Here is a 20,639-nt window from a genome sequence, read left to right as displayed (position 1 = left end):
GATGAGAGAATAATTGATCGGCTGCCTCCTGCACACCCTATTGGGGATCCAGCCCATAACCCAGGCACGTGCCCTGATCAGGAATCAAACCGTGACCTCCTGGGTTTGAGGCTCATCCAGAGTCACATGGCCCTATAACCTCTAGTCTTGATTTATTTTACTTCATAACCTGTCACTACCTGAGAGGATTCGTTTTTCTGTGTGTGGTTTTTTGCTCCCTCAATAGAATGTAAATTTTATAAGAGACTGTTTTCACTCTCTTCTTTCAGCATCTCAAATAGTGCCTGGCACATAAGGCATGTAATTAAAAAGTTTGTCAAATGAGTGAATGAAATAATTGAACAAGTACCCAAAGATACATGTAGAAGTATTTTATTGCAACATTGTTTGAAATTATAAATTTCCTAAGTATTAATTTACTAATAGGAATCCTGTTGAATAACTCAGGTTCTATTTTTACAATAGAACAAGACCTTCCCAATAAATTAAATGTGAGGCTCTGCAGCAAACTCACAGGTCCCCGTGAGAGATTTTAAATTTTCTAGAAACACAAGCACACCTGGGAACTACTAGTGCCAGGTGGTTCCTTTTCAACATTAGGTGGCACCAAACCCTTTCAGATGACGTCATGTCTTTGTGAAGCTTGGTTTTTAGCAGTTGCTAAATTCTGGGCAAGATCATTGTAGAGCAAGAAATAGGGTGGTCCTGTCCAATCTGATTCTAAGATTTGAGAAGTTGGGCAGTGCCCAGCAGGTATCATAAGTAAATAATTGTGGTTATTTGGGGGGGGGGGGGATGCTTTAATATATTAAAAACGTTTTTCTCAAATTTAGTGTATTTTTTCAAATGGTGTTAAGTTGGTAGGACATAAATACTTAAGCTGTTTGGATCTAAGTAATTAGTAAGTGGTGTTTTTGTGTGTGTGTTTTGTTTGTTTTTGTCTAGGGAGTGTTGTGAAAATTACTGAGACACTAAGGCATTGGACCAATAAGTTTAGGAATCTGGATAAATGAAAGCGTTATTGAACAATAGGCAGAATAAGGCCCCATTTATGGAAAAACAAACAAACAGGAACATTTTCATTTTTTAAAAAGCATGAAAGGCTGTTCACAAAACTTACAGGGGTCATTGCTTGCTGTTTATATAGTGCTCCTGTTGTTGTCTAATCATCTGAGGATATGCTTTTATTGATTTGAGAAAGAGAGGAAGGGGGGGGAGGAAAGGAGGGAGAGAGAAGAGAAAGTCAGCGATAGATGTTTCTCACATTGATGTCTCTCTCTCTCCCTCTCTAAAATAAATTAAAAAGAAAGAAAGAAGCATCAGTCGGTTGCCTCCCATATGCACCCCGCCTGGGGGGGCGGGGGGGGGGGCGGGATTGAACTCATAACCTGGTATGTATCCTGACCAGGAGTGGAACCTGTGGCCTTTTGGTGCACGGGATGACGCTCCATCCAAGTCACACTGGCCAGTTTTGAGGGAATGAAATTTCCACTTTGGGTAGGAGGAGGGTGGGTAAGAATCCTCTCGTGGAACAGATAAATTTAAGGGTAGAATATTTTCTCATAAGTCTTGAGGTGGGGTGTATATTGAGATACTGAGGGCTCTGAGAATTGGCTGCAAGGTAAAGCTATTGTCTTTGCTGTTAAAAGATCTTTGGCCCTGGCCAGTGTGGCTCAGTTGGTTGGAATGTCATCCCATGCACGAAGAGTCAGGTTTGATTTCTGGTCAAGGTACATGCCCAGGTTTCAGGCTCTTGGTTGGGGGTCATGCTGGAGGCAACCAATCGATGTGTCTCTCACATCAATATTTTTCTCTCCCTCTCCTTTCCTCTCTCAAAAAAGAAGAAAAAAAGTGTTTTGATGTTGCAGAGTAAGGGGAAGGAAGCAGGGAGGTTTGGTGCTGTGGTTTATGAAAAGCTTGGGCAGCCCTGACCGATTTGGCTCAGTGGATAGAGCATTGGCCTGTGGACTCAAGGGTCCCAGGTTTGATTCTGGTCAAGGGCATGTACCTTGGTTCCAGGCACATCCCCAGTAGGAGGTGTGCAAGAGGCAGCTGATCGATGTTTCTAACTATCCCTCTCTCTTCCCCTCTGTGAAAAATCAATAAAATATATTTAAAAAAAAATAAAAGAAAAGCTTGCGCAAAGTCAGGGGAAATGGGTACTTGAATACATTTGAAGGCATTGACTCCTATTCATTAAAAGCAACTTTGTTCCATGGAAAGCATATCCTAATTTATTTATACCCCAACTTATTCCAAGAAGGATTTAAGACAGTAATAGCCCACACTATCTTTTAGGTAGTGTAAAGCTATCCTTGTCTTCAAATTACTTACAATCTAACAAGGGATTTCCTACACGTGCAACAAATATTTGCTGAGCCTCTACCATGTGCTGGTTATTGTGCTAGGTGCTGAGGATAGAAAGGATAAATGAAACAATCCTTGCCTTCAAGGATTACAGTCCAATGGGAGAGACAAATGTGTAAATAAGTAATTAAAAATTGGACTGAGGACCTTGCTAGGGTGTGGATAAGGCTTCGAAGAATTGGAGAGGTGACATTTGAATTGGGTCTTTTTTTTAAAATTGATTTTAGAGTGAGAGAGGAAGGGAGGGGGAGAGAGTGAAACATGGATTTGTTGTTTCACTTATTTATGCATTCATTGGTTGGTTCTTGTATGTGCCCTGACTGGGGATCGAACCCACAATATGGCATATCGGGATGATGCGCTAACCAACTGGCCAGGGCTGAATTGGGTCTTAAAGAGTGAAAAGAAGTTTACTGGAAAGGAGGGGCATGGGAAGACAGGGAATTTTGAGAACTCTTTGGCAGTTGGAGCATAAATGGGGTGGAGAGATACCTATTAACACATTGTTTGCGGGTGGATTTTATCGCGCGCTAACAGGTGGCGCGGGCCATTTTTGCTAATTTTTTGCACAAATGGCAACGTTCAGTAAAATTACGATAACTTTAGTTTACGTATTTATACGTTACCCGCACTCTACCGCTAGTCTATAAAAAACGTACTAATACGTGTCCCGCGCTCTACTACACTGGTAGAACGTATAAATACGTAAAACGTGTAAACACGTTTCCCGCATACAATGTGTTAAAGCTGTTGCCCCACCAGTGTGGCTCGGTGGTTGCACGTTGACCTTGAACCAGAGGTTGGATTCAATCCCTGGTCAGGGCACATGCCCAGTTACGGGCTGTCACCAGTGGTGGGCATGCTGGAGGCAGCCGATCAATGATTCTCTCTCATCATTGATGTTTCTGTCTCTCACCCTCTCCCTCCCTCTCTGAAATCAGTAAAAATATATTAAAAATAAAAAATATATATGTATATATATATATATTTTAAAATCTATTGTAAGACTGGATTGAAGCCAAGTTGTAAGGACCTTGTGTACTTGCTAAAGGCAGAGGAAAGAGAATGAGTTTTTACTGACAATCTAGGGCACGCCTCTTGTTCTGTGACCTCAGGGGCACCTGGGACCGGCCACTCCTCAGGATTCTAACCTTCATCATGTGGATAGTGAGACCTAGTGTTTGGGTAAAGGGTTGGGGGCTAAAATAGATTGTATATAATTCAGAATGACAATTTGTTAATTTATGGTAGAGGGACAGTCCAGGACAGCCGCTGGCCCAGTCTCAATGCCTAGGAGCAGAATTAGTCCTTAGAAGGTGGTTGGCTCGGTCAGCATGAGCTTGGAGGAGAGGGAGGTGAAAAGTTTTACGTGCTATTTCCCTTAGGCCTTCTCTAATAACTCTCTTCACAGCCAGATTCAGACCTGCTTCGGCTTTTTTGTGTTTCATTCAAGGTGAGCAACCTGCCTATGTTTCTCACAGTGCAGCTGATGAGGTTCCAACTTTGTGAATTCAGTCACCCTCCAGACCTGTCTCCCTGAGATTTCATCAGGTCATCTTGAGGAGTATCATGGGTGCTCAGAACCTCTTCAGCCTTCATCTGTAGAACATTTTGGTTCCTACCCAGCAGTGGCCAATCAGATCCATTAGGAGGGGATTACTGGTTTGACTGGCAGGGAACAATCTCTCTTTTCCAAGTTCTTTGAGGGTGCTTCCCTGTCTTTGAGGGTCCTAAGTAGTTTAGTTCAGTTTAACAAACCTTTATTGGGAGCCATGGGATCCAGGATGGTAGAGAAATGCTGCCTGCCCAAGAGATGCTTAAAATCTATGGGGAAGACAGACCCCAGTAGATAATTTCATTGAATGAGATGTACAGGGATATAGAGGGGTTGCAGAAGCACAGAGAAGGAGTGCCAGTCTGCCTTGGGAGGCTGTGGAAAGGCTGTGAAGAATTAATGCCTGCCCTAGTTGGTTTGGCTCAGTGGTAGAGTGTTGGCCTGCGGACCAAAAGGTCCTGGGTTCGATTCCAGTCAAGGGCATGTACCTTGGTTTCAGGCTCCTCCCTGGTCCCTGGTCAGGGCGAGTGCAGGAGACAACCAATCAATGTGTTTCTCTCACATTGATGTTTCTCTCTGTCTCTCTCCCCCTTTCATTCTCTCTAAAAGATGGAAAAATATCCCCAGGTAAGGATTAACCAAAAGAAAAAAAAGGGGGAAGGGGAAGTAATGCCTGAGCTGAGTCTTTAAATAGCATTTTGTTTTTCGGGGAAGGACATTTCAAGGACGTATAATAGCATGTGCAAACACCCAGAGGAGTGCAGGCACAGCCAGGTGATAGGGAAGTCTGTTACAGGTGTGGGAAAAGAAAGGAAGGTGAGAACATCATAAAACCCTTTTGTAAGCTGCCTTGCTGAATTCGGACATCATTCTGAGAATAAGAGGGTATGAAGGTTAGATTTCCATTCTAGAGGGAACACCCCAATTGTGGCATGTATGGATTGGAGAGACATAGATTGATGACCTATGGGATGCTCTGATGTGGACCACAAAGAAAGGCCTGACCTGGGGCAGTGGTGGAAGGGATGGAGAAGGGGGCAAACTCAAGAAATATTTAGGAGTTACAGACGAGATACACACGTACTTGGTGAATGAATGGGTAATTACATCCTGGGCTTATTAAGTCCTTGTGATTACACAGTTCATAATTATAAACCAAGAGTCTCTGGCCTCCACTCATGCTCTTTCTATTGTTTTATGCCTGAGGGTAAGTGTTAGGGTCGCCAGAGGAGCAACACACAAAGCCAAAAGGGATAAAGAATGATGAATTTATTAGGTAATCTGGATACCCAGATGGGCTGAGCCCCAAAATGGTGCCAGTATCCAGGGACAGGGAGTCAGAGATTTTTAAAGGACTCTGGGGGGGCTTTTTCTGGGTTGGGGAATTCTCTGGGCGGGGGAATTCTCTGAGCGGGTCCTGACGGAAAAGAGCAAGTGGAATGTGGTCTTCTCAAATGCTAAGGGAAAGGGACTGTCTGTTGTGAAGTGGTCTAAAGGTTACTTCCCAGGGGAGGGGTGTCCATTCACTTATTCCATCAGACCCGACAGTGAGAAGGGGTAAGTATTGGGTTGGATCTTGAGTGCCACCACCTTAGGGGGGACTAAGGGAAAGGAGAGGTTCTTGCGGAAAAGGCGTTTGATTGTAGACGTGTTGGATTTGGTTTATCAGGAGGTATCTGCAGGGGCCTTAGTCGTAGTTTCATATCTGACTCCAAAATCCAAAAGAAGGGTGACCTGGAGGGGATTTGGGCCTCATCAGTATATAGTGAAAACCATGGGGTAGCCGAGAGTGCTGTGAGGAGTGGGGGTGAACGAAACCTCGGGGAGCAGCAGTGTTTAAGGAGCAGACCAAGGCAGAGGAGCCTGGGGAGAGACGAAGAAGCAGCAGCCAGAGAGGTAGGGAGAGAGATGGTCAAGGAGCGGTCCCACGAGCCAAGACAGAGAAGGGTCTCAACGGGAGCGGTGGTAGGGACGGTGGTAGGGACGGTGGTAGCAGAAGGAGGGGATATTTAGGACGATGGCTGTATAATAAGCACTCATATATGTCATCATCTTGCCCTTTGCTGATTTGAATTCACCCGTTTTCCCCCCAGCATGATGCAGTGGAAAAAATGCACAGGCAAATTCTGGCTCTAATGCCTTCTAGTTGCATGACCTTGGGCCTCCGTTTTGTGATCTGTAAAATTAAATGGCACCTATTTTATAAATTATGAAAATAAGAATGAATCAGCTAGCACTGCACTGGCACCAAGATGGGTCCTAGAGGTGAAATCGTCACTTACGCTGCAGCATGGTAGGGTGGGTGAGCGTATTTGGGAGCAGAAAGGGTTGGGTGTGACTTCTTGAGCCGGCTCCTCAAGCAGCTCACTTCACCAGCCTCTGGTTTCTCGTGTCTGAGTTCTTCCCTTTGGAAGCTTAGTGGACCAGGAACCTTACCTACTTCAAAGGTCTTCGGTGGTTGGTGTGTGAAAACTAAAGGTTTCCTCACCCGTCCTGTAGCCCAGGCAGAAATCCCTTCAGTGCGAATCTCCTGAGCCCTTGTCTCAGCCTTTCTTTCACTGACTTGGTGCCGGTGGTGCCTGGCCCCACCTGCTCAGAATTCTGGGCCTTGCCTCTGCCTTCATCTCGCGAGGGCCTGGGCTTACGTCTGCTCCAGGTCATTTCCACCAGCCCTTCACTCTAGCTCCTGGCTCTCCTGCCTTATTATAAAATCTCTACCTGAACATGGAAGGGTTCACGCTGGCCACACCCTTGAGAAGGGGAGGGTTTGAGGACGGGCTGCCTGACTTCGTAGAGCTGTCAGGCATGTCTTGAAGCGGGACACCTGAGCCATTCCAGCGGAACAGGCTCCTGCCAGGGGCTCAGTTTCTGGGCTTGATCTCAGCTTTGGGGAAGAAACAGGCATTGGTGGTTTGTTTTTGTTTTTTTCTTAAAACAACTTTTTTTTTTTTTTTTTTTTTTGCTGTTCAAGCCTATATATGTCAGTGGCTTAGAATTCAACCTGGAGGGATGTCTGGTCATGTCCTAGAGGTCGCAGCTTGCATGGAGCTTGAGATTAACTGAGTGCTGGTCTGACCACTTCTCCCTGACTCAGACAGTGACTCGGACGGGGTCGTGACTTGTGGCGCTCAGTTTGGTTACTCCCAGAGGTGTTCACATACTGCCCCCCGCCCCTCACTCCAGGGTAAACTTGCTTAGTCTTCTGCCAATAGCTGTGGGCCTTGGAGGCTTTAGGTGTGTAAAGTCTGGAAACTAAGAATCCTATTTAGTTGTTCTTGGCCTTCTTCCCCCAGAAGCGAATGTCCGTGACGGAGGGTGGCATCAAGTACCCGGAGACCACAGAGGGGGGCCGCCCCAAGCTCGGGGGGCTCATGGACCCGAGGCAGGGGGTGATTGAGCGCACTGGTCGCTGCCAGACATGCGCAGGTGAGTGTGGGGGGTTGGTGCGGAGTCACGAAGGGGAGGGGGAGCTTAAGTCCTTAAAGAAACGCAGGCCTGTGCGGGGACCCCTGGAGACCTCGTCTCTGAGGCGAGAGCTGGGAGGAAAACGTCAGGTGTGTGTTCCCACAGGAAACATGACAGAGTGCCCTGGCCACTTCGGCCACATCGAGCTGGCCAAGCCTGTGTTTCACGTGGGCTTCCTGGTGAAGACGATGAAAGTTTTGCGCTGTGTCTGCTTCTTCTGCTCCAAGCTGCTGGTGGACTCTGTGAGTGGGGGTGGGCCCGGCCCAGGGGAGGGGTTACATGGTGCGGGGGCAGAGGGGCAGGCCCGCCTGACGCTGCTCTGCTCTGTCCCCAGAACAACCCCAAGATCAAGGACATCCTGGCTAAGTCGAAGGGGCAGCCCAAGAAGCGGCTCACACATGTCTATGACCTCTGCAAAGGGAAAAACATCTGCGAGGGTGGGGAGGAGATGGACAACAAGTTTGGTGTGGAGCAACCTGAGGGTGATGAGGATTTGACCAAAGAAAAGGTAGCTGGGGCAGGGAGGCACTGTGGGGGGGGGGGGGGTCCCAGAGGCCCGATCCCTGGGTTCTAAAGGCCCCTCGTTTTCCTGGGAAGGGCCATGGTGGCTGTGGGCGGTACCAGCCCAGGATCCGGCGCTCAGGCCTGGAGCTGTATGCGGAGTGGAAGCACGTCAACGAGGACTCGCAGGAGAAGAAGATCCTGCTGAGTCCCGAGCGCGTGCATGAGATCTTCAAACGCATCTCCGACGAGGAGTGCTTCGTGCTGGGCATGGAGCCGCGCTACGCCCGGCCCGAGTGGATGATTGTCACGGTGCTGCCGGTGCCTCCGCTCTCTGTGCGGCCTGCTGTCGTGATGCAGGGTTCTGCCCGCAACCAGGTCAGTGGCTTCTGGACTCTTCCTCTCAGCTGACTGGCAGGTGTCGGGGGGCGGGGGGGGGGGGTGTACGTACAGGAGCCAGTGGGAGAGTACAGTGTGCATGGATGGCGGACAATCACCTGAGTCTGAAAATACCTGCCCCTTGCTAGCTGTATGACCTTGAACAAGGTCCCTAAGGTGGTTAAAGTTCGTGGAGGTGCTTCTCTAACTGAAAGGAGAGAGCAGACCTGCCTCAGGGTGGGGTGAGGACGCCAGAGGCGCTGTGTGCACACACCCGTGCTGAGTGCTCAGTGGGAGCTGGGTTGTGACTGCTGATTCCTACTTCAGGATGACCTGACTCACAAACTGGCCGACATCGTGAAGATCAACAACCAGCTTCGGCGCAATGAGCAGAATGGCGCGGCCGCCCACGTCATTGCAGAGGACGTGAAGCTCCTCCAGTTCCATGTGGCCACCATGGTGGACAATGAGCTGCCTGGCTTGCCTCGTGTGAGTCAGCACACTCCCTACTCGGGGCACGAGAGGAACGGGTAGGGGGCCAGCACGAGGCCTCCGAGCTCTGGAGGAGAGGCCAGTGCTGACTGCTGGGGTGCCCCTCACCCTGTGTTTGCTCACAGGCCATGCAAAAGTCTGGGCGTCCCCTCAAGTCCTTGAAGCAGCGGTTAAAGGGCAAGGAAGGCCGGGTGCGAGGGAACCTGATGGGCAAGCGAGTGGACTTCTCAGCCCGCACGGTCATCACCCCCGACCCCAACCTCTCCATTGACCAGGTTGGCGTGCCTCGCTCCATTGCCGCCAACATGACCTTTGCAGAGATTGTCACCCCCTTCAACATTGACAGGTGTGCGCAGTTCAGAAGTCCTGCCTGGCGTTGCAGGGGAGACCTGAGGGTGATGGGCTCGGAGTGAACGAAGGGAGCATTGGCGTTCACAGCTGGGCGTCCGTTGGGCTTGGCTTTGAGGAACGCCAGTGAGAGCTTTCGGGGAAGTTTTTTGTTTATTTCATGTGTTTCCTTCCTAGACTTCAGGAACTAGTGCGCAGGGGGAACAGCCAGTACCCAGGGGCCAAGTACATCATCCGAGACAATGGGGATCGCATTGACCTGCGTTTCCACCCCAAGCCCAGTGACCTCCACCTACAGACTGGCTATAAGGTACGGAACAGGCCAGGCCTCTACTCACCTGAGCAGGGAGCTGTGTAGAATGGGGGCTGGCTGTGGCTGTCCTGTTCCTTAGGATCCAGACTCATTGACTCTCTTTTCAAAACACTGCTGCTCTAGGCTAGATTGTGGTTGTTAGCCTCTGACAGTCTGGGGGGGAGTCACATAATCCCAAGGGCAGCATGCGGGGCACATACGGCAGGGAAGAGGGAGGAACAGACAGAGGCTTCTTGTTTAGAATCTCTTAGTTTTCTCCCCACACTGAGTTCCCTGGGGTTGGTGGGCACTATTCTTGGTCATCTCTGATAACCTGGTATCTAACCCAGGGCCCGGCCCAAAGAGGATGGTTGTCAAGTGTTTCAAGTGAAATAATACCAAAGTACCATCCCTTTCCGTCTACAAAGCATGTTAGGTCCCCCGTCATTCATCCCTAGCATCCCCCCTTCACCGAGACTTTCCACACTTCACCTCCCCAGGTGGAACGGCACATGTGCGATGGGGACATTGTTATCTTCAACCGGCAGCCAACTCTGCATAAAATGTCCATGATGGGACATCGGGTCCGCATCCTCCCCTGGTCCACTTTTCGCTTGAACCTTAGGTCAGTCCGCTGGCGGAGGGCGTCGGACTGGGGCGGGGCTGCTCCCTGTGCTTTCACAGCCGGCGTCAGGCATCCTCCCAACTCGCACTCCTCTCTCTCCCTGCAGTGTGACCACCCCGTACAATGCTGACTTCGATGGCGATGAGATGAACCTGCACCTTCCACAGTCTCTCGAGACTCGGGCAGAGATCCAGGAGCTGGCCATGGTGCCACGCATGATCGTCACGCCCCAGAGCAACCGCCCGGTCATGGGCATCGTGCAGGACACGCTCACGGCTGTGCGCAAGTTCACGAAGAGAGACGTCTTCCTGGAGCGGGTGTGTGTCCTGGAGAGGGGCCCGGGCTGTGCGGCTGGGGTTGGGGAGGAAGAGCTGTGACCTTTGCCCTGACTTGCTCTGCCCTGACCTGTGAGATTAACTTGCTTGTGAGGTGGAAGGAGTGTAAGTTAGGGAAGATCAGAGGCCAAAAGGGTGTACGACTTGAGCTCCCCATTTAATTCCATAAAATGTCATGTCATTTCAGGTATTGTCTGGGAAGTAAAGGTGAAGGGGAAAATCAGTGACCTTGTTAAAATTCTCTTTATCTGCTTTTTTTTTACTTTCACTTATTTCCTAATTATTACAAGTAATTTATACTTACTGGTGGGGGTTTTTTAAGTCTCATTATGACAAATTTTTACATTAAAATTTTGGAAAACATTTTTTTATCTATTTGCCTCCAAAATCTGGCTTTCCTCCTGGGGCAGGGTAGCCTCCCCTGCAGTTCTCAGTTCCCATCGTCCTTGCTCTGTATCTCACAGGGCGAAGTGATGAACCTCCTAATGTTCCTGTCCACGTGGGACGGGAAGGTCCCACAGCCGGCCATCCTGAAGCCCCGGCCCCTGTGGACAGGCAAGCAGATCTTCTCCCTCATCATACCCGGCCACATCAACTGTATCCGCACCCACAGCACCCACCCCGACGACGAGGACAGCGGCCCTTACAAGCACATCTCTCCCGGGGACACTAAGGTAGGGCCTGGCTTCTGGGGGTGTGGAGACAGGACCTGGACACGGGAACCCCAGCAGGGGCCTTGAGTGGGTGCTCTGTCTGCAGGTGGTGGTGGAGAATGGGGAGCTGATCATGGGCATCCTGTGTAAGAAGTCTCTGGGCACATCAGCTGGCTCCCTGGTCCACATCTCTTACCTCGAGATGGGCCATGACATCACTCGCCTCTTCTATTCCAACATTCAGACTGTCATTAACAACTGGCTCCTCATTGAGGGTAAGTACAGGGCTCTAAGCCCTCTACGAATCCTCTGCCGCTGCTGGCTGTTCTCTGCCCTCCCTCTCTCCGTCCTTAGATTGGGTGTCCCTCCTCCTCCTCTCTCGGCTGTGATTCTGTCCCATGGTTCTTGGGAGACCAAAGAAGGTGTTGCTGATGCTTCTCCTTGTCTCTAGGTCATACCATTGGCATTGGGGACTCTATTGCTGATTCCAAGACTTACCAGGACATTCAGAACACGATCAAGAAGGCCAAGCAGGATGTCATAGAGGTGAGAGCGAAGGCTGGGCAAAGACTGAACAAGAACCTTTCATGGATTTTGAACTTAATTAACAAAGAGGGTGTGCGGATTAGAGAGAAGGGGAGTAAGACAGGGTTTGGTGCTTCACTGAGAACTCTGCCTCCATCTTCGCACCCAGGTCATCGAGAAGGCGCATAACAACGAGCTGGAGCCCACCCCAGGGAACACCCTGCGGCAGACCTTTGAGAACCAGGTGAACCGCATTCTCAACGACGCCCGAGACAAGACCGGCTCCTCTGCCCAGAAGTCCCTGTCTGAATACAACAACTTTAAGTCTATGGTTGTGTCTGGAGCTAAAGGCTCCAAGATCAACATCTCCCAGGTGGGAGCCTTGTCTTTTCAGATTGGGGCCAACACTGAGGGTTGAGAGGGGAGGAAAGTATGTGTTGCTGGGGGAGCAGTTGGGGGAAAACGGGGAACTCACTCTCAAGGCAGAGGGAGTCAGACGCACCCCACCTTGTGTTTCCCAGGTCATTGCCGTCGTCGGGCAGCAGAACGTGGAGGGCAAGCGGATCCCGTTTGGATTCAAGCACCGGACTCTGCCCCACTTCATCAAGGACGACTACGGGCCCGAGAGCCGCGGCTTCGTGGAGAACTCCTACCTGGCCGGCCTCACGCCCACCGAGTTCTTCTTCCATGCCATGGGCGGGCGTGAAGGGCTCATCGACACAGCGGTCAAGACTGCTGAGACTGGTGAGGCCTTCAGAGCCAGGGTTCCCGTGGCTGGTCCCAGGGTGCACCACAGGCAGAAAAGTGCCGGGTGGGGAGCGGGCTTCTCGGGCTAAAGTCGTCTATTCCCAGAGATGGAATCTGGCCTTTGTGGAAAAAATAGAGACTACAGCTCAAGAGCTAGGCAGATGCCCTCATTGATTGCTCTATAGCATTTCAGGATGAGGGGTGGGGCCTCGGGGCTCCCTGCTACCGACCTGTCGCATGGGGGCTGGTTCCTCGGGGACTCTGCTGGGCCCTGGTTCCATTTGGTAGCAGACCGAGCTTTTAGTACGAGATCTCAGGGATGATGGGCTTCTAGCCGGCTCTTCAGGTCGGTTAAGGCTTCAGAGTAACCAGCAAGGCTCATCCTGAGATAGGGAGGACTCTTATGGCTTTGTCAGCCTCTTCTTGCCTTGGGTCTCATGGTTGATTACCTCCCTCCAGGATACATCCAGCGGCGGCTGATCAAGTCCATGGAGTCGGTGATGGTGAAGTATGACGCCACTGTGCGCAACTCCATCAACCAGGTGGTGCAGCTGCGCTACGGCGAGGACGGCCTGGCGGGCGAGAGCGTGGAGTTCCAGAACCTGGCTACCCTTAAGCCGTCCAACAAGGCCTTTGAGAAGAAGTGAGGAGTGGCAGGCGGGTGGTTCTCCCTCCAGCAGCGCAGGCCAGAGCTGTGGGATTCCCCTTCCCACCCAGGTCACCGGGATGTGTCCTGCTGTGGAAACCCCACCCTCTGACAGCAGCTGTGCGATGGCGGAGGGAGGGTGGAGGGCGGAGTTGAGACCCGTCACTGCTTTGTTCCTGGTGACGGCACAAAGCAAGCTTTGAGGGCATGGCGCAGGCTCGGGCCCGTTGGCAGTCCTTGGGCCTAGATCTTACGTTTCCCTGCCCAGGACTCTTGTCCCAAAGCTCTGTTCCTGAAGAACGCGCACCTTGGGGAGCCTCACAGGGCTCCTTTGCAGAGATCAGGCCCCAGAGCCCGCCTGGTCCTAGACACCACGCCCCGTCACCTGCAGGTTCCGCTTCGATTACACCAATGAGAGGGCCCTTCGGCGAACTCTGCAGGAGGATCTGGTGAAGGACGTGCTGAGCAACGCGCACATTCAGAACGAGCTGGAGCGAGAATTTGAAAGGATGCGTGAGGATCGGGAGGTGCTCAGGGTCATCTTCCCAACTGGGGACAGCAAGGTGCGTGTGGACAGGAAGGGCTGGGCTGGAGAAGGGTCCCCTGTGTGGCTGTCCCCAACCTGTGATCCTTCCTCCTTTCGCTCCTGCCCCAGGTTGTCCTCCCCTGTAACCTGCTGCGCATGATCTGGAATGCTCAGAAAATCTTCCATATCAACCCTCGCCTTCCCTCGGACCTGCACCCCATCAAGGTGGTAGAGGGTGAGTACCTGCTCTGAGGCCTCCAGGCAGGAATAGCCGTCAAGAGTTTGCTGGACCATGGTCTGCAAACTCTGCATCTCTCATTTGGTCCCCAGGAGTCAAAGACTTGAGCAAGAAGCTGGTGATTGTGAATGGGGATGACCCACTGAGCCGGCAAGCCCAGGAAAACGCCACACTGCTCTTCAACATTCACCTTCGATCCACGCTCTGCTCCCGCCGCATGGCTGAGGAATTTCGGCTCAGTGGAGAGGCCTTCGACTGGCTGCTTGGAGAGATTGAGTCCAAGTTCAACCAAGCCATTGTGAGTATTATCTCACCTCAGCCTTGTTTTTCTCCTTTGACCTCTCTGGGCTTTGGAGACCAGCCCACTTCTGCCCACAGACACCTAACAATAACTCTCATTCATTGTGAGTCTGCTGTGCGCCAAGTCCTGTGTTTGAGGCTTTCTACCTTTATTCCTGAGGGTCCTACCACGACCCTAGTAGGAGGGGCTGTTAGTCCCATGTTGCAGAGATAAAAACAGCCTTGGAGAGTGTGTGACTGTATTTATACGATGGTCATACAGGAAGTAAGTGGCATGGCTGGGATATGAAATGGTACTATTGGCCGAAACCGGTTTGGCTCAGTGGATGGAGCGTCGGCCTGCGGACTGAAGGGTCCCAGGTTCGATTCCGGTCAGGGGCATGTACCTGGGTTGCGGGCACGTCCCCAGTGGGGGATGTGCAGGAGGCAGCTGATCGATGTTTCTCTCTCACCGATGTTTCTGGCTCTCTATCTCTCTCCCTTCCTCTCTGTAAAAAATCAATAAAATATATTTAAAAAAAAAAAAAAAAAAAGAAATGGTACTATTGTTTATTAAAATGTTTCCAGAGTGCAGAATTCTAAGTTAGATGGAGGTAGGGAATTGCAGTAAGCAGAAAAGAGATATATAGGTACTGGAATATACCATCACTCTCTTTAAGGACTTTACAGGTTAATTGAAGGAGAGAAGCATTATGATTATAGGCATGCTTTAGAATTCATTTGATCTAAATCTAGTTTTATAAACTAAATAATTAAAATTCACTAGGAAATACTACAAAACATGGCTGAAAGAAATTAAAAACTACTTATTTAAATGTTCTTCCATTAATGAATGGATAAAACAAATTGGCATGGCCATACAAGGGAATATTATTTCATGATAAAAAGTGATAGGCTAAAAAAAAAAAAAAGTGATAGGCTATCAAGCCATAAAAAGGCAGTAATGAACCTTAAATCCATAACAACTAAGTGAAAGAACCCCATCTAAAAAGACTGTATACTGTATGACTGCAATTAAAAGGTTACATTTTATCAAATATGATTATATCTCAATTAAAATAATACATTGGGGAGCACCTTATTTAGAAGACTGTTGCCAAATGAATATTTACCCTGTAAGTTTAGCATACTTTAGAGATTTGGGATTTAGATGGTATGGTACCTTTTCAAATCTCTGCCTTTTCCAAATGCCTCTGTCCCATGTCCTTTAAGAAGAGAAGATCGTTTCAGCCCTGACTGCACCTCGCTTTCATTCCCCAAAAGGGAGGGCATTTCTGATCTCGCTCTGCTTACTCCAGGCCCATCCTGGGGAGATGGTGGGAGCTCTGGCTGCACAGTCCCTTGGAGAACCTGCAACCCAGATGACCTTGAACACCTTTCACTACGCTGGTGTGTCAGCCAAGAATGTGACACTGGGTGTGCCCCGACTTAAGGAGCTCATCAACATTTCCAAGAAGCCAAAGACCCCCTCACTCACGGTCTTCCTGCTGGGCCAGTCTGCGCGAGATGCTGAGAGAGCCAAGGTAGGACTTGAGGGGATGGGCTTCCCGGCCGGGGAAAGGGAGGGGAACGCTTTCTCTTGAATAGAAAGTTTGGGATTCTCTCTACGGGAGCGTTTGAAGAGGCCTTTGGAGCTACCCAAACACTGTGTCATGGATCCTTCCTCCTTCCCAGGACATTCTGTGCCGCCTGGAACATACGACATTGAGGAAGGTGACTGCCAACACAGCCATCTACTATGACCCCAACCCTCAGAGCACGGTGGTGGCAGAGGATCAGGAATGGGTGAATGTCTACTATGAGATGCCTGACTTTGATGTGGCCCGAATCTCCCCCTGGCTTCTGCGGGTGGAGCTGGACCGGAAGCACATGACTGACCGGAAGCTGACCATGGAGCAGATTGCTGAAAAGATCAATGCTGGTAAGGCTGGGAGGGCCAGCCCAGCTCAGCTGAGCCTGGGATCCCCTTCTGTCATGTCACTGCACCCTAGTCTCCAGGGCATCTCTCCTCCAGGTCCCCTCTCCATCCCCTTTTCCTCCTCAGTGTTTCCCCTCCTTCCAAAGGGTTCTATAAGGGGGTGGGGGTGGGGAGCCAAAAGAGCGCCCTGTAAGGAGAGAGCTGCAGGTGGACAGTGACGGAGCAAGTCCAATAGGTGTGATCTCTCGTGACTCCTCCCCCCAGGTTTTGGCGATGACTTGAATTGCATCTTTAACGACGATAACGCGGAGAAGCTGGTCCTCCGTATCCGCATCATGAACAGTGATGAAAACAAGATGCAGGAGGTAAGTGGGAGCCAGGAGGAACTTATGTCAGATCTAAGAAGCCATTAGATCTTGTTCATGACCAAGAAGTTACAGTGAAAGCAGCATTGAGGTGCCAGTCACACCCCCTAACGTAGGAATGGGTAATCGTGGTTAGCAATGATTTTCAAAACTTCTAGCATCAAAAGTCTTTGAAATCTGTAGTAGTCATATAGCTAGAGCAGGTAGCGTTGGAGTGGGGTAGCCCTGTCATTGGCTCTCTCCTCCCTGTGGGTGCCTGCCTGGTGCTTTAATAATGAAAAATCAGAACCTACTGTGGAACTGTTGGAGAACAGATAACCTCACTGCAACTGACGGGGGACAGTCTGGGCCTGACTTGACGGTTAGGCCCCTGAGGAGGCTAGAATTTGTGGGGAGCCTGGGAAGAGACCGGATTCCGGGAGCTCGCCTCACTCTCGTTGCAGGAGGAAGAGGTGGTGGACAAGATGGATGACGATGTCTTTCTGCGCTGCATCGAGTCCAACATGCTGACAGACATGACCCTGCAGGGCATCGAGCAGATCAGCAAGGTCTGCCATTCCCTCCCCAGCAGCCTTCCACCTCCCCCCCTCCCTCCCACCCCGGCCCCGCCCACCTGAACCCACCCTGTGCCCCTCCAGGTGTACATGCACCTGCCACAGACAGACAATAAGAAGAAGATCATTATCACCGAGGACGGGGAGTTCAAGGCCCTGCAGGAGTGGATCCTGGAGACGGACGGTGTGAGCCTGATGCGGGTGCTGAGTGAGAAGGACGTGGACCCCGTGCGCACCACGTCCAATGACATCGTGGAGATCTTCACGGTGAGTCCGCGGCCCCGTGCCCGCAGTCCGTCCTGCGTCTCCGGCTCAAGGCCCCGTCCCTGGGGCTCTTGGCAACAGACGCATTCTGTGTTTTCCACTCGCGGGGTGTCCGTGGTCAGTGTCTTTAGCCTGCACCCCATTTTGCCTCTGGGCTTCACGGGCTGCCCCTCTGGATCTGTGTGATGGTCGGAGCTGCGAGCAGAGCTACTCCGCCCTGACCTTCCCCCCAACCCCACTCCAGGTGCTGGGTATTGAAGCTGTGCGGAAGGCCCTGGAGCGGGAGCTGTACCATGTCATCTCCTTTGATGGCTCCTACGTTAATTACCGGCACTTGGCTCTCTTGTGTGATACCATGACCTGTCGTGGCCACTTGATGGCCATCACGCGACACGGAGTCAACCGCCAAGATACTGGCCCTCTCATGAAGTGCTCCTTTGAGGAAACGGTAATGGCAGAAGTGCTGGGTGGGGTGGGAGGGGGGAGTGCTGTGGCACTGGTGCTGTCCTCCCTGGCGGCGGGGGGGGGGGGGTGGCGGGGAAGGGGGGGTGCGCCGTGTGGTGGTGAGCGGCCCTGGGCACTGCGTGGAGGGTCTGATGGGGCCTGGCCCTCTTCTGGCTGCTCAGGTGGATGTGCTGATGGAAGCAGCTGCGCACGGAGAGAGCGACCCCATGAAGGGGGTGTCTGAGAACATCATGCTGGGCCAGCTGGCTCCCGCCGGCACTGGCTGTTTCGACCTCCTTCTCGATGCAGAGAAGTGCAAGTACGGCATGGAGATCCCCACCAACATCCCCGGCTTGGGGGCTGCCGGACGTGAGTATGAGGGTCTCAGCTGCCCAGAACCTGGCTGGGCCTTTGAAGGGGAGGCAGGCCCCGGACGGGAGGGTGGCTGTTACTCAGAGTCGCTGTGTTCCTTCTGCAGCCACCGGCATGTTCTTCGGCTCAGCACCCAGTCCCATGGGAGGCATTTCTCCAGCCATGACGCCCTGGAACCAGGGCGCAACTCCAGCCTACGGCGCCTGGTCCCCCAGTGTTGGTGAGTGGCCCCGCCCGGGAGAGAGCTCTTTGGGTGGATCGAGGGCTCGCAAAGGGTCACCAGGTTGGAACATGAGGCCATGGAGCTCTGGGGAGGGTGTTGGACTCCAGCTCTGTTTTTGGGTTTTGTTTTTTTTTGAAGTTTAATACGTTAACTTCATTGCTGTAAAGCCAGAAAATATGACTTGCGGGCTGAGGCCATGTGGGTGTATGACGTTCCTCCTGAATTGGACAGAGTTACTTCCCTTGCCTCACGCCTCCCATCCGGCTCTCCGACTTGCCCTGAGATGGAGAGCCGACTGCGCACAGGCTCCCGCTCTGGTTTTAACGTAACGTTTCTCTCTCGCAGGGAGTGGAATGACTCCAGGGGCAGCCGGCTTCTCTCCCAGCGCTGCTTCAGATGCCAGTGGCTTCAGCCCGGGTTACTCGCCTGCCTGGTCTCCCACCCCCGGCTCCCCAGGCTCCCCAGGCCCTTCAAGCCCGTACATCCCGTCACCAGGTGAGCTGTCCGTCTCTCACTGCCAAGTTCATTTCTCCCTGGTCTTTCCTCTGGGGCTAGTCTCACTTACCTCCTCTCGGCTTCTTTCCTACAGGTGGTGCCATGTCTCCCAGCTACTCACCAACGTCGCCTGCCTACGAGCCCCGCTCCCCTGGGGGCTACACACCCCAGAGTCCCTCTTACTCTCCCACTTCACCCTCCTACTCTCCTACCTCTCCATCCTATTCTCCAACCAGTCCCAACTACAGTCCCACATCACCCAGCTACTCTCCGACCTCTCCCAGCTACTCCCCGACTTCTCCCAGCTACTCCCCGACCTCTCCCAGTTATTCTCCCACCTCTCCCAGCTATTCTCCAACTTCCCCAAGCTACTCGCCTACATCACCTAGCTACTCGCCAACCTCTCCCAGCTACTCGCCAACCTCTCCCAGCTACTCGCCAACTTCTCCCAGTTACTCGCCAACATCACCCAGCTATTCTCCCACCTCTCCTAGCTACTCGCCGACTTCTCCGAGTTATTCTCCAACATCACCAAGTTACTCACCCACTTCCCCAAGTTATTCACCCACCAGCCCTAACTATTCTCCAACCAGTCCCAATTACACCCCGACATCACCCAGCTATAGCCCAACATCACCCAGCTACTCACCTACTAGTCCCAACTACACACCAACAAGCCCTAACTACAGCCCAACCTCTCCGAGCTACTCTCCAACTTCACCCAGCTACTCCCCGACCTCACCAAGTTACTCCCCCTCAAGTCCACGGTACACACCACAGTCTCCAACTTATACCCCAAGCTCGCCCAGCTACAGTCCCAGTTCTCCCAGTTACAGCCCTACCTCACCGAAGTATACCCCAACCAGCCCTTCCTACAGTCCCAGCTCACCAGAGTACACCCCAACCTCTCCCAAGTACTCGCCTACCAGCCCGAAGTATTCGCCCACCTCTCCCAAGTATTCTCCTACCAGCCCCACCTATTCGCCCACCACCCCGAAATACTCACCAACGTCTCCTACTTACTCACCGACCTCTCCAGTCTACACCCCAACCTCCCCCAAGTACTCACCTACTAGCCCCACCTACTCCCCCACCTCCCCCAAGTACTCGCCTACCAGCCCCACCTATTCGCCCACCTCCCCCAAAGGCTCTACCTACTCGCCCACTTCCCCTGGCTACTCGCCCACCAGCCCCACCTATAGTCTCACCAGCCCAGCCATCAGCCCAGATGACAGTGATGAGGAGAACTGAGGCTGAGCAGGGCGCAGCGGCTGGCTAGGGCGAAGGGCGTCCTCTCACCTCCCTGGTGGGGTGCAAGCCGCCAGCCTGGCTCCTTTGTACATAGCTCCTTGTGTTCCCCATTGAAGTTTTGGTCCTGTTTCCAGTGGGGCTTTGGTGTTGTTCTCCACTTGTGCTGTCTCCGAACCCACTCGCCTGACTGGTGTTCTTCCTACCCCACCCACCCAAGTCTGTCCCCAAATTGAGGATCCCTCCCTCCTTGCCTGTGGCTTGATTGGGGGTAAAGGGTATTTTGACTTCTTAGGGGTAGTGCCTGCTCTGGGTCGTTACATCTGATCCTCAAGAACAAAGCTAAAGCTGCCTTTCTGTGTATTATTTTTTGAAATTTAAATAAAGTTTACTAATTTTGACCAAAAGCGTGTATATCGAGTGCTTATTGCTAGGCAGGCATACCCAGGCTCCTGCTTCCTGCCTGGGCTCCTCTGCCATTTAGTGTTTCAGGTGCTTCCTGTTATTGGGGGGGTTGGGTGGGTGGGGAGGCAGGAACATGAGAGCAGGTGGTACATTTCACCTGTTGAACAAATACCTACTATGTGCCAGGCAGTGTTCTGGATCTGTCATCAAACAGATACAGCACTTGTCCCACATTAAAGCAATATTGAACATAATGGCTTTTTAACCTATTTTCATGATTATAATATACTAGAGCAGGGGTGGGCAAACTTTTTGACTCGAGGGCCACAATGGGTTCTTAAACTGGACTCAGAAGGAG

The 20,639-nt window shown here is 51.7% G+C and overlaps 1 protein-coding gene across 1 annotated transcript; it reads left to right on the top strand.

Annotated features, from left to right (window-relative positions):
• Positions 1–6,341: 6,341 nt before the first annotated feature.
• POLR2A (RNA polymerase II subunit A) lies at positions 6,342–20,283 on the top strand. The gene is made up of 28 exons (XM_081109657.1): positions 6,342–7,348; positions 7,493–7,629; positions 7,722–7,895; positions 7,985–8,266; positions 8,594–8,755; positions 8,884–9,104; positions 9,284–9,416; positions 9,899–10,023; positions 10,130–10,340; positions 10,823–11,032; positions 11,118–11,286; positions 11,463–11,557; positions 11,706–11,909; positions 12,058–12,280; positions 12,743–12,926; positions 13,321–13,492; positions 13,585–13,690; positions 13,786–13,991; positions 15,292–15,516; positions 15,668–15,914; positions 16,176–16,276; positions 16,720–16,824; positions 16,915–17,097; positions 17,339–17,542; positions 17,721–17,907; positions 18,017–18,130; positions 18,479–18,628; positions 18,723–20,283. Exons 1-28 carry the CDS (start codon positions 7,222–7,224, stop codon positions 19,877–19,879), a joined length of 5,814 nt encoding a protein of 1,937 aa, XP_080965783.1. The 5' UTR covers positions 6,342–7,221; the 3' UTR covers positions 19,880–20,283.
• The last annotated feature ends 356 nt before the right edge of the window (positions 20,284–20,639 follow it).

Source organism: Myotis nattereri, assembly GCF_964212035.1.
Source record: "Myotis nattereri genome assembly, chromosome: 16".
Classification (NCBI taxonomy): domain Eukaryota; kingdom Metazoa; phylum Chordata; class Mammalia; order Chiroptera; family Vespertilionidae; genus Myotis; species Myotis nattereri.
Note: the sequence above shows the minus strand (reverse complement) of the source record. Positions and strands in the feature narration are given on the sequence as shown.

What these genes read in the sequence shown, in the direction of transcription:
- POLR2A (XM_081109657.1), top strand. Translation starts at nt 7,222, where the DNA reads ATGTCCGTGACGGAGGGTGGCATCAAGTACCCGGAGACCACAGAGGGG. An exon ending in AGCTGCCTGGCTTGCCTCGT is followed by an intron (nt 8,756 to 8,883) that starts GTGAGTCAGCAC and finishes GTTTGCTCACAG; the next exon opens with GCCATGCAAAAGTCTGGGCG. An exon ending in ATGAAAACAAGATGCAGGAG is followed by an intron (nt 16,277 to 16,719) that starts GTAAGTGGGAGC and finishes CTCTCGTTGCAG; the next exon opens with GAGGAAGAGGTGGTGGACAA.